General features: G+C 42.0%; 1 protein-coding gene across 3 annotated transcripts; it reads right to left on the reverse strand.

Moving 5' to 3' along the window:
- Window positions 1-1,418: 1,418 nt before the first annotated feature.
- Window positions 1,419-11,581, reverse strand: tmx2b (thioredoxin-related transmembrane protein 2b). Of its 3 annotated transcripts, none has more exons than XM_044191718.1 (8): window positions 11,265-11,581; window positions 8,186-8,246; window positions 7,584-7,697; window positions 6,902-6,978; window positions 5,520-5,626; window positions 5,366-5,431; window positions 5,091-5,220; window positions 1,419-4,304 (listed from the first exon to the last, which is right to left on the reverse strand). In XM_044191718.1, exons 1-8 carry the CDS (start codon window positions 11,451-11,453, stop codon window positions 4,125-4,127), a joined length of 924 nt encoding a protein of 307 aa, XP_044047653.1. In that variant the 5' UTR covers window positions 11,454-11,581; the 3' UTR covers window positions 1,419-4,124. The 3 variants fall into 3 exon arrangements, with proteins under 3 accessions (XP_044047653.1, XP_044047654.1, XP_044047655.1); XM_044191719.1 differs by lacking the exon at window positions 11,265-11,581 and adding an exon at window positions 9,726-10,180; XM_044191720.1 differs by lacking the exon at window positions 11,265-11,581 and adding an exon at window positions 8,498-9,663.
- Between the last annotated feature and the right edge of the window lie 476 nt (window positions 11,582-12,057).

Here is a 12,057-nt window from a genome sequence, read left to right on the forward strand (position 1 = left end):
TGCCTCCTCCCGTGACCCGGAACTTACACAAATATGTGGTGTGTTATTGTGCAGAATAATGCAAGTAAACAGTCTAAGTAATCATAACAAATAACACTGATCCATACATAAATTAGAAGATTTTAAAGGAATATTAAATGATCAAAACCAACAACAGTAATAACACAAACAATTTAGCCTACGTAGCTAAATGAATAAAGGCTTCTTGTATATGTAAGACTTTTATAGGCCTATAAGAGATTTTCTCTCTCTCTCTAAGGTTTTTAAATTGTTCTTAAATAAGGGCTTCTGTAGACATTAACAGCTTTGAGCATAAATAACAGACGTCGCTTCGGCTACATCCACACTACTCCGTCCAGACGAGCGTTTCGGCCCCATTTCACAAATAATCTCCATCCATATCGTAGCCTGGTTTTGTGTGTCCACAGGGGCGTTTCTGGACGTACGGGGTCGCCCCGCTTCCCAGCGTCGGACGCTTGATAGGCGTGCCGCTAGATGTCACCGTGCTCTCCTTCCCTGAAACACAACAGGAAACACTTCGAGGATGCACACGATTGGACGATGGGCTCGTCTGCTCATGGATTTTTGAATCCAGACCAACGTAAGTAATACAAGAGAAATAAGCTTTCTCTTATGTCACGAAAATAGTTCACTGAAATGTGTTTCTGAGAACATTTTAGACGAAAAATAAGCCAAATGACAGATCCTGCGGACAGTTTTGAGACTTATTTTTAAGAACAATTTCAAAGCCTGACAGGTTAGAGAGACAGAAGTCTTACGTATATAAGAAGCCTTTATTCATTTAGATACATAGGGTAATTGTTTAACATGGTTGTAGTGTTATTACTGTTGCTGATTTTAATCATTTAATATCCCTTTAAAACTGCACTTATTCTAATTTCTTTACGGATCAGTGTTTTGTTATTACTTCAGCTATATATTTCCTTGTATAATTGTCATTTGCACAATAACACTCCACATACAGTGGTGTGCAAAAGTGTTTGCCCCTTTCCTGATTTCTTATTTTTCTGCATGTTTGTCACACTTTAATATTTAAATGATGATCTGAAACATTTGTCAAAGATAACACAAGTAAACACAAAATGCAGTTTTTAAATGTAGGTTGTTATTATTAAGGGAAAACAAAATCCAAACCTACATGGCCCTGTGTGAAAAAAGGGATTGCCCCCTAAACCTAATAACTGGTTGCTCCACCCTTAGCAGCAACAACTGCAATCAAGTGGTTGCGATAACTTGCAATGAGTCTTTTACAGCGCTGTGGAGGAATTTTGGCCCACTCATCTTTGCAGAATTGTTGTAATTCAGCCACACTGGAGGGTTTTCCAGCATGAACTGCCTTTTTAAGGTCAAGAGTCTAACTCGTATTTGTCTGAAGAATGAAGGCTGCATTGAAATGCTCATGTGCACATTGTTTTATTGCATGAATAACAAACAGGCCAGACTTATTCAAATGTACATACAAGCCTTGGAATGCAGCTCAAATGGAATGCAACATGACCATAGCACAAATCAATTTCAAAATAAGAGCACAATACATAACAAAAACAGTTTTAGTAATTAAGAAATAAACTCAAAGTGTCTTCAAAAAGCTACAGTTTGTGTGCATACGTTTACCAGTTTATTACAAACAAGCTCAAAATTCTGATTAGGAATGTTATCAAACAACAGAAAAAAAGCAGGAAACTGCTGCGAAATTCAATCAAATGCCTCACAAAGTCTTGTTCCATCGGTCCCAAAAGACCAAGCGGCTCACCAGGAAACAGCCTGTGTGATGGTTAATAATGTAAAGGAAATGTATTAATAAATAAAATCAAAAGTGGATGTGTGAATGTTTCAGAAAATCTCATTAGGACCAGACTTCATTGTTTATCACCATGCTAATCACCGGTTTGTATTCAGCCAATGAAGACGCAGGACAACTGTTCGACATGACATCATTTCAAAATCTGAGTGGCAATGCAAAGCCAGTGTGAAGCTGCCTGGATCCATGTACACAAAGTCTTAAAGATCCAGTCAATGACAATCACATGTACCAACATCACAGTTAAACCATTAGACTGGACCGTCGGCAGACAGCACTCCGCGCTGTCCTTCCATCAAATTCAAATGTGTTCAGGCTGTCAAAATCACCCAGTTCCTCAACCGGCGGAAATAACACATCATGAAAAGAAAAATCTTTCTAATAAATGAAGAAAGTTGTTTGTGGTCCTTTTGCTGTTCAGACTTACAATTAATCAGAAAATACATCAAATATAACATCTGGGAGTGATACACTTGGTATGAAACTCCAGTGATGTTGTGACTTCTGGTTCAAGCGAGGAAATATCGAATAAGAGACTTGGGATGTACCCAATGAACGGCCGCACATAATTTCATGGCAATCCATCTAATAGTTGCACAGATATTTCAGTCTGGACAGATTTACCCAACCACTTTGCCATCCCTAGAGCTGCACCGCTAGCGTGGCTACAAAATTACATATCATCATTCAGTAGAATGAATGAATACTAATGTTAGAATATTCATATCGGAAACTGTGAAATCCGCACAGCGTGAGCATAAAAGTCGCAAGTTCTGGTTGTGCAGACAGGCCGATTAAAACGCGCGAGTTAACACAATGTACAGGATTAATAAATGCTCGGTGTCTGCCGCGCTTCAAGAATCAATATGGAGATTCCTCCATGTTCTGGAAAAGAGAAGGAGGAGGAGAATCTTGAAATTCATAGAACAATTTGACTACTGTCTGTTTGCTGGGGTCCTGGTCATTTCGGGAGCTCCAAACAGAGTGCCTGGCCAGGAAAGGTAGAGAAACTGGAAAAGATAGCATATATAGCATGCCAGTGGAAGCTGAAGCTCGAGCTAAATACTGGTTACCTTGTTGGTAACGTAATAATTTAGGTAGTCAAAAAAATAAATGCATGGCATGAATGTAGGCAACACGACAAGTTAAATGAGAGATGAGGACGCTCAGCTTCATCTCTGTTTGAGAGGCAAATACACTGAACAAAAAATAGCAACCACAGCCAAAGGAGAGTGGGAATCTGAAGAGAAAAGGAAACGGAGGGAACGTTGGGCCAGAAAAGCCTGAATGACAGTCGAGTTGAGCTTGGTCTGTCCACAGCAGTACAAATTCAAGTCCAAAGGGACGGACAGGGACGCTGTCCAACTAGCAGTAAACTTGAGTAACACCACCCGACTCGTGCAGATGTGTTGATGTTCAACAAGTGCTCCCACATTGTATCTCTTGCTTCCAACCACAACCACCAGCAACCTGAATGTGCTGTTTAACACTGCAGATTAATTCTATGTCAAAGCAGCCACCTGCTGTGTACCACTGCGAAATAAGTTAGTTTACATGAATATACAGTTAATCATAGAATGATTTTAAAAAGTCTACTCTGAATTCTATTTGTTGCATAAAAAAATCTAAATCAAACAACAAAGCAGCATCACATTCACTCACACTTCACAGCTTTAACCGTCTGCACAGGCCTTACACTGATATGCTGGACCAGGTTTTACCATTCCAACCCCCTTTCAAAGCTGGCTTACTGTATCCCCGTTAGCTCCTCCACTACACTCGTTCTCTTTGTTCTTTAATAAAGGGAAACAGACTGAGGTCAGTGGAGCTGCACCAGTGTTGAAGTACTGGGTGTAAAGGGTGTAAAGGGTGTTTAGTGCTCAGACGTGCTCTGAAAGAACACACACACACACACACACACACACACACACACACCAACATGGACGCCGGGACTTTCTCTCTGTTGGTCTTTCTTGCCCCCCCCCGTGAGACCCGTTCCACACTACTACACAGACATGCGCCCCAGCACGCTCACACCAGCATATTTAGGCACATTAACCTCTCTCTCTGGAACGTCTCTCTGGTCGGTTGTTGGCGTGTTATCTCTTTCTGTTTTGTTTTGATTATATCCAATTATTTCGTGACTCTGTTATCTCTTCTGTCTTTCAACATCATGTTTTGTATTGTTTTACACTTGTATTGTTACCACTTTATTGCACAAAAAAAAAAAAAAATAAAGAAGAAGAGGGAAGAAGAGCCACAAGTTCCAGCCAGAAGTCCAAGCTGAGTGATCCAAACCGTCTTATTTGTCCTTCTTGGATTCAGACTGCGCCCCCTGGGCGTCGGCTCCTTGCTGCTCTGGCTCCTCCTCCTCGGGGACCGGTGGGAACTGGGATTGGTTGATCTTGTCTCCTTTGGTCTTGTTGAGCTTCTTGGATTTCTGGTAGAGTTCGTTCAGGTTGAACTCTCGGATGATGTTCTCCTGGTGAGAGAGACAGACTGCTATTGAATTTGACAGTTTGAATGCAAAAAAATCTAAACTATTCGGTATTGGGCACGGACTACTATTCTTGGAGTCAGCTTTCAGGAACCCACAATGATCCAGACCTGCAGAAAATCAACCACCAACATAGTCGCTGCAACTGTAGGTGTGTAAAATGAATTGTGTCCTAGCCAGATGAGGGAGAAGGTACAACTCAAACCAAGACGTAAAGAAGACGTCCCTCCCTGATATACTCGTACATTTCATTCGGCATATGCTGCCAGCTTAACTCTTTAGAGAAGTTAAATCAACAGCTGATAAATAGTGTTAGTCAGTTATCACGCAAACTGTCATTTTCTGGCTGCAGCTTCTCAGCTGGGAGCATCTGCTGCTCTCCATTTTATATTAGTGTAAAGTGAATCACCCTGGGCGCTGGGAAGCTGTGGCACTTTCATCATTTTCTGACACTGTATTGACTAAATGAGTTATCCAAAGCAAATTGCTCAACAGCACTAGGTATGGAACTGACCGTGATGTGTCATCAAACGCTTTGCTAGATTCTTAGGCTTAATCTGTGATCAGGTATTTCCTGATTTAAAATCAAGATACTTTACTTTAGACTACATTTCATTTAGACAAAGTTCTTTATTTAACACTGGCGCATTGAGTAGTGTGGTGAATATAAACATGTTTGCCGTTTTTGAAAATACAGTACATATTATTGACTACATAAGCCATGTATTCTGATAAGCAGTCCCAGATCTGAAGTGTACTGTCCAGTCTGACCTCGGTGAAGCTCCAGGATACGGCTCTACCCTTCTTGTCCACCTGGGGGCGCCGCATCAGCTCCTTCCCTCCCTGAAACAACACCAAGGAGGGAAGCTGTTTGGACAGCGGAGACGCAGACACCTTGTACCTGCACAACAGAATTAAATCCATATGAGACAGCATGTTCACATTTCTACTCAGACCTCTGTGACACAATAAAGCCCATCAATCTAAAGACACCTGAGGAGACAAAAGACAAAAGACAATCAAAAACAAAGACAAACATGTCTTACTTCTTGGAAACCTCTCCATAACGTCCAATGTCCACTTTGCCAAACTTGAGGCCAGCACAGTTATACCTGAAACACGAAACAGAAACCGAAACGTAACTGAAGTTACCTTTGTAAACGTGCACTTCATACTTTTACTGAGTGGGTGGAGTCTTACTTGAGAGAGAGATCAGCATAAACGGAAGCGAAGGACTGGCACTCTGGAGACCAGTTGGCGAAGAATTCAACGATCCACGTCACACAACTGTCTCTGTCCAGCTCTTCCTGGACACACAAAAACACGATTTTGATTTACGATTAAAAAGAAGTCGTACAGATCTCTGCTGCCCCTCACACCCTCCCCCACCCATGAGTGTCCCGCACTGAGCAGGGTTACTGCGCACGTCTTGACTGAAATCTTCGGCCTGTCACTGGCCCAAGCAGCAGCCCACATGCTTTAAAACCACGTCCATCGTGCCGGTGCCTAAACAGTCCACGGCAGCGAGCCTGAAGGAAATCCGCCCTGCTGCACTCACCCCCACCATCATGAAGTGCTTCGAGAGGCTGGTCCTGGCTAATCTCCACCCACACTGGACCCCCTCCAATTTGCCAGAACAGGAGTACAGAGGACTCCGCCCTCTCCCACCTGGACAACACTAACGCGTGTTCATCACCCCCCCCCAAACTGCAATCACCTCCCTCTGCAACTGGATACTGGTCTTCCTAATAGGGCTGAATGATATGCAGAAAGTATTTTGACAGATATTGCGATATGAGTCACGATTTTAGTGGGAATGGTAATTTCTGCATTTCATTTTCACTGAAAAATATCTAAAAATGATGATGTGATTTTTGCTGGGGTCCGTACCAAACAGGCATGCTCCCTTAGGTCTGGAGAACATGATTAGTAGGCCGGGGCATCTCTGCAGCCCCACAATGCTTCATTTATAAATGCGAGCGGGGTATTTTATTTATTTAATCAGTCTCATTGAGGTTAAGATCTCTTTCCCAGAGACCTGAGAACCAGGACATTCAAAAGAACACAAACAAAAACAGAATCAACACAACTACACAATAAACGAGGTCATTCATTCAATATATTGCATTTGGCCATACTGCAATTTCAGTAACATTTTGATTCATTGTTCAGCCCTACTTCCTAACTACCAGAGCCCAGTTTGTTAGGTTCGACAACCACACCTCTCCTCTCCGACTGCCAGCTTAATGGGGTTAGATCCACGTTGAGGCATGCAGACGACACAACGGCGGCTGGCTCACCAGCGACACCTGGAGGGGTGGTGCCCCGACAACAACCTGGCCCTCAACACCAAGAAGACCAAAGAGCTCACTGTGGACTTCAGAAAGACCAAAGGAAAGACCTCTGTACATACGTACATCACTCTGCACCTTACTGCTTGTTGCACTTCTGGTTAGATGCCGAACTGCATTTGTTGCATTTTGTCTCAGTGCTTCTGCTCAGTGCCATGACAGTAAAGTTGAATCTAATCTGATCTTGGTAATGGACAAACTGCTACTACAAATTCTACCATATTTACTCACTTCAATGGTTTTGTCGCTGAAGTATTTGATGTACTCTGGTCCCATGTAAAGAGGAGGCTTACAGGTCATCAAAAACACTGAAACACACAGAGAACCAACAGAAGAGGATGACATTAGGACTTTGTCTGTGAAGACGTGCAGAATTAGTGCAGAAACGCTCGCACTAATTTGGTACCTACTAAAGAAGTAAATCTTTAAAAAACACCTCAAAAATATAGTTTCCTGTTTAAAAAGGCTCAGTAGTTTCCTCAAACAGCTGCTCGCTGTAGTTTCTATCAGACCAACAGGAGGAAACGGTGCATCTGTTGGGGACTACTTCCAGCGGCGGATGAATCCACATGTGGTGCTGTAGTGAGTGTTTGGGGCAGCAGGACGGTGTGTGTGGGACTGAGTCAGAATAAACTCCAGTGTGTGTGTTCGTGGTGATGGAGGAACATGTCAGCCAGTGCAGCAGAGCGGCTCGCTGATGTGTTTTAATAGATTCTCTAACGATGGAGGAGGAAGCTCCACCAGGCTGTGGATCTGTTGGTTTCATCTTTTAAATTGGATGTGTTAACAATAATATAATATAATATATAATGTGGCCAGACGTTAATCTGACAAACCAGACCCTGGGTTTTGACATTTGGATTCACAAGAGAGTCAGCTGATGTGTGTGTGTAATAGTAAAGGTTGGACTGACCTATGCAGAGCGTCAGGTAGAGCAGTCCCATCCTGATGTCCAGTCTGAAGAACAGGATAACGTTGGCCACTTTGCTGAACAGGATGATGTTGCCCACATGCTGCTCCACCGTTACTGACAGATACAGAGACACCATTTAAGTTAGCATGAGACAATGGCGCTTACCTGTTATTCAAGATCCAGAGCAGTGCTGTTTCTAACATTAGAGTATGGGTTTTGGAAGATGATGTCAATATTTTCTAAATGAATATGACAACAGCTGATATTCTGTAAAATGTACTATTGTAAAAGATTCAAGAGATTGAATGTGTTTCTTCTAGAATTGTAATGTTGTCACAGAGGAAATAAAGGGGACAATACATTTTCCAGCTAATTATAATAAACAATATGACACTGAAAGACAGATGTCTGTCAGTTAAAGAAGCACGTTTGGTTGGTGCATTGGTTTAATCTTACTTGTATCATTGCACTTCCTGTAACTTTATGCAGGCCCTGGTTGAGGGATATACCACAATACTCCATGCATCAGATTATAGCATGATCTTAATAGTAATGCTCGGGAAAAATGAATTCAGAACAAAATAGAAAAGACATTTACTCACTCGCTCGTCTGTTCTTCATCATGACGATGGCACTGAGGAACATGAGGATCTCCACCTCTCTCTGAGAACACAAGAAACGTCTTAACTGTAGCCAGCCGCCTTCATCAGGCTGTTCATATCGGTTTCTATGGGATGCCATTTCAGTCATATATATGAAATAAATCCTGAGATAAATACATACATAAATAAATGGAAATATAAATATATAAACGAGTCAATATAGTCCGATAAATAAATAGTTTCAGACCAAAGCAGACCGAACACAGCCTCAGAGGCCGATGGAGGCCAGTTTGACGACAGGGAATACCGTACCAAGGTGGTTTTCTTGCCGGGTTTGGCTCCTGGCCCCCCGAGCTTCCTGCGCTGCCTCAACTCTTGGGGATTTACGCAGTTTCCTGATGGACAGAGCTTTACTTGTTGCTAAAGTAAACAGACTTTTTGACAGTATTTTGAGTGCTATTGATATTGTGCATTGTTAATGGAAGTAGAGCATCTTTAAACTTCAGTTTGTCACGCATGGAGCCATCTATCTTTGTACAAAGAAATTACAGACATCTCTATGTTGTCTAGATGAAGTACACAAATTCTCAGAATTCTGTCATGATAACTGAATTTTCACCCTGGTGGTTACATAAGTCTAAAAGCCTTTACGCACCGGGGACGTGACGAATAAGAAGTAAAATGCGAAGTACTCGCCTGCGAATATTCCGCATCAAAACTATTCATACCGGCAGCGCTCCGATTTGGCGACAGCTCGTACTAAGAGTCATTCGGGGTTGGAGCTGTTCCAGCAGACAGTGCGTCTGACAAACATGATCTTCACCTCTGCCCACACAGACACTCGGGACAGGAGGGTCAGCAGGATGGAGGCACCGCCTCCATCACACATCATAGACATCCAGTTAAGATCACGTGCCATTAGTGACGTGATCATTTCCGTCCGGACATTTCTGCTGACGGACCCTCCGATGTTTCTCATTTGTCTTCCTCCTCTTCTTTTTTCCATCTTCCTCCTTCCTGCTCAAAATTCATGGCCCGACTCATTTGCCTCATTAATTTATTTCAGTATTTATTTCATAGCCATATTTATTTATTTCATTCATTCATTAATATTGACTGAAACAGCATTCCATAGGTTTCGTCCTTCGAGAATCGCATCAACATGTTTTGATCAAAGATGGTCATAGTCAACATTCAACATATTTCAGCATGTTCAAGCTGAAAAGCACGGCAGTTTACTGTAATATTGTTGGAGTGGAAAAACACTGTCACTGTGGTACAACATTACGTCAGATTACCTGGTCATTTTAAATATGATGTACATGAACCCATACAACTGGATTCATGTGCATCATATTTAAAATTGTATAATGTGTCACAATATCTTCTTGCTGATTTATTCATTATAACATTACTGCATGAATGCTGTATGTCTTAAATCAGCTGCGGGTTGTGTGCTTTAAAAAAATAAAGATACACCCAAACTAGTGCATTAAAGTACACTCTACAGTGCATGGATACTGGATGATTGCAAGGAGACCTTTGGAGTTGCAGCAGTGTGCATATCACAGTCCAGGCTTCTGCAGCAGCTACTGTAACATCAGGGAGGTCACCGTTCCTTTCAAGTCTACGCTCTATTGTGGGACAATATCAAACAAACTCCACAAAAAGTCTATGAGCTGTAAGACATTTTGCTTGTCAACAGAGACTCATGTCTTGGAATCTGAGATATACGACTTTTAAACACTTTAGTTGGGATCCTACGCAGTCCCCTAAAGGTCACATGAGAATTTTTTTGAGGACTACATTTGCATTCCCTCGCATTATGTTTTGCATTCCCTCGCATTATGTTTTGCATTCCCTCGCATTATGTTTTGCGTTTCCTCACAATACTTTTCCTCTTCCATTCCTTCTGAGCCGTATGTCTATTTCTGCTCAGCTGCTCCCAGTGCAACGCAACAGTATATCAGCTCATTGAACTTCACTTTGAACTGGGCATTAAGTCTGCTGATATAGACAGTACTACTGCTCAATAGGCATGCATGGTTGTGTAATTAGTGAAAGTAAACTTAAACGAATTCTTAGATCAAGAGGTCTCTCCAGAAGAAAGCAGTACGGTGATCTGCAGGATGCTGTCGGAGGCAGAAATACTGATGTGCAGTTGAATCTACCTCATAAAGCTAAGGGGCTGTTTCTGTGTAACAAACACGAAGGTGACTGCAAAGCTGCAAACAGTCTGTGGTTCTGTCACAGACAGACAGGCAGCAGAGACACATCAGGGATGCAGACCAACGCAGTTTCTGCACAGGCTCCTCTGTTCTCTGCACAAAACAAATCCAAGGGCCCTTCAGTGCTCAAACAGGTTTTGGTAGAAGGCCTGCTGCAATAATTGATGTTCCTTATTCATACAGCTCCTACCCACAAGTTTGATAACTTCACATCATCGTGTAAGGGGAGATGTCCATAAACAATGCTGAATGCCTCTCCACACTCCCTTCCATTACCAACAGACATACGGCTCAGAAGGACTGCAACAAGAAAAGTATTGCGAGGTAACGCAAAAGTAGTCCTCAAAAACAACCTCGCCGTGACCTTTAGAGCACCGAGTCAATACACGATGTGGCTTATGTTTTTATCATATACCCTCCTGTATTGAGTTACTCCTGCAATGTATTGAGGTTAAAAAACGTCAATAATCTAGCTAACATTAGCTAGCTAGACTAATACGGAATGGCGTTAACACTAATGCAAGTTACTGCTGTATTTAAAATAAACCCTGATTTACAGAGTCTAAATGTGCCGTATATAAGAATAAATTGATTAATTGCAGTGAGTTATAAATTAAGTTTTGTGACTTCAGTATCTCTGCCGATAAGCAAAACAATATGAATTTCCAGTTTTTGACCGTAGTTTGGCCTGTCATTCTCTCCCTATAGCTAAGAACAGCTAATATCACCGGGCCCTTGCTGTCAACCTGTCCAACGACCCACAACTGTGTTCATCCCACTGACCAGCTAGCTAGCTAGCTGATACAAATTCCTGAAAGTCAATTTGTGACTTTCTAGCATTTTCTACGGACCCAGTCGAAGTCGCAGGAGTTGCCGTCCTCTCGCTGTGTGGCCAGATGGTCGCAGATGCCAGGCGTCTTGCGGACAGCTAGAAAGGCTATAGACATGAATAGAGAAGCTACATAATAGGGCTTCAGCAGCCACTTGTACACCTGCGGCAGGTGGTACAGAAAAGCGAATAACGGCGTTAACAGAGCCATTTTCTATTTAACTGTCGCACTACAACTAAAACGGGAACTGAACGAAAAGACCACGGCAAACACTTGTATAGCCGTTAGCTCGATATGAATGGCTCGACGCAAGCTAGCTTGATGTTTAACAGTGTGAAAGTAGCCGTAAATACAACTTCCTGTCTAGATGTTAAAAATAAAACAATTTATAATTACATGTCATGCATCGTGTTACCTTTTAAATGCATTTTATTGTATTGTAAAATGCATTTTAAGTAAATATAATATTAGGTTTTATATTTTAATACATTGGTGTGTTCTTTACACCCACGGGCGCGTTTTCTCGCCCAAATTAACATATATCCACTTTTAATATGAAGGTCGAAGACCTCAGTTCCTGTATAACTGTGGTTAACTCTTGGTAGCTTGTTTCAGCTTTGCAGTTTGTAGTAGGCAAAATTATAAAGAAATCCTGATTTAAAGGGGCGGAAGGAGGTGTGGAGGTCAATCAGGACGAATGTGTCATAACAGGCGCTGATTGGTCAGGGTAGAGAACAGGTCACTGCTGATTGGTTCATTGTGATATCATAATACCCGTACCATTGGAAGGGTTTTTATGATTTTACATCAGAAG

Source organism: Siniperca chuatsi, linkage group LG3, assembly GCF_020085105.1.
Source record: "Siniperca chuatsi isolate FFG_IHB_CAS linkage group LG3, ASM2008510v1, whole genome shotgun sequence".
Taxonomy (NCBI): Eukaryota; Metazoa; Chordata; class Actinopteri; order Centrarchiformes; family Sinipercidae; genus Siniperca; species Siniperca chuatsi.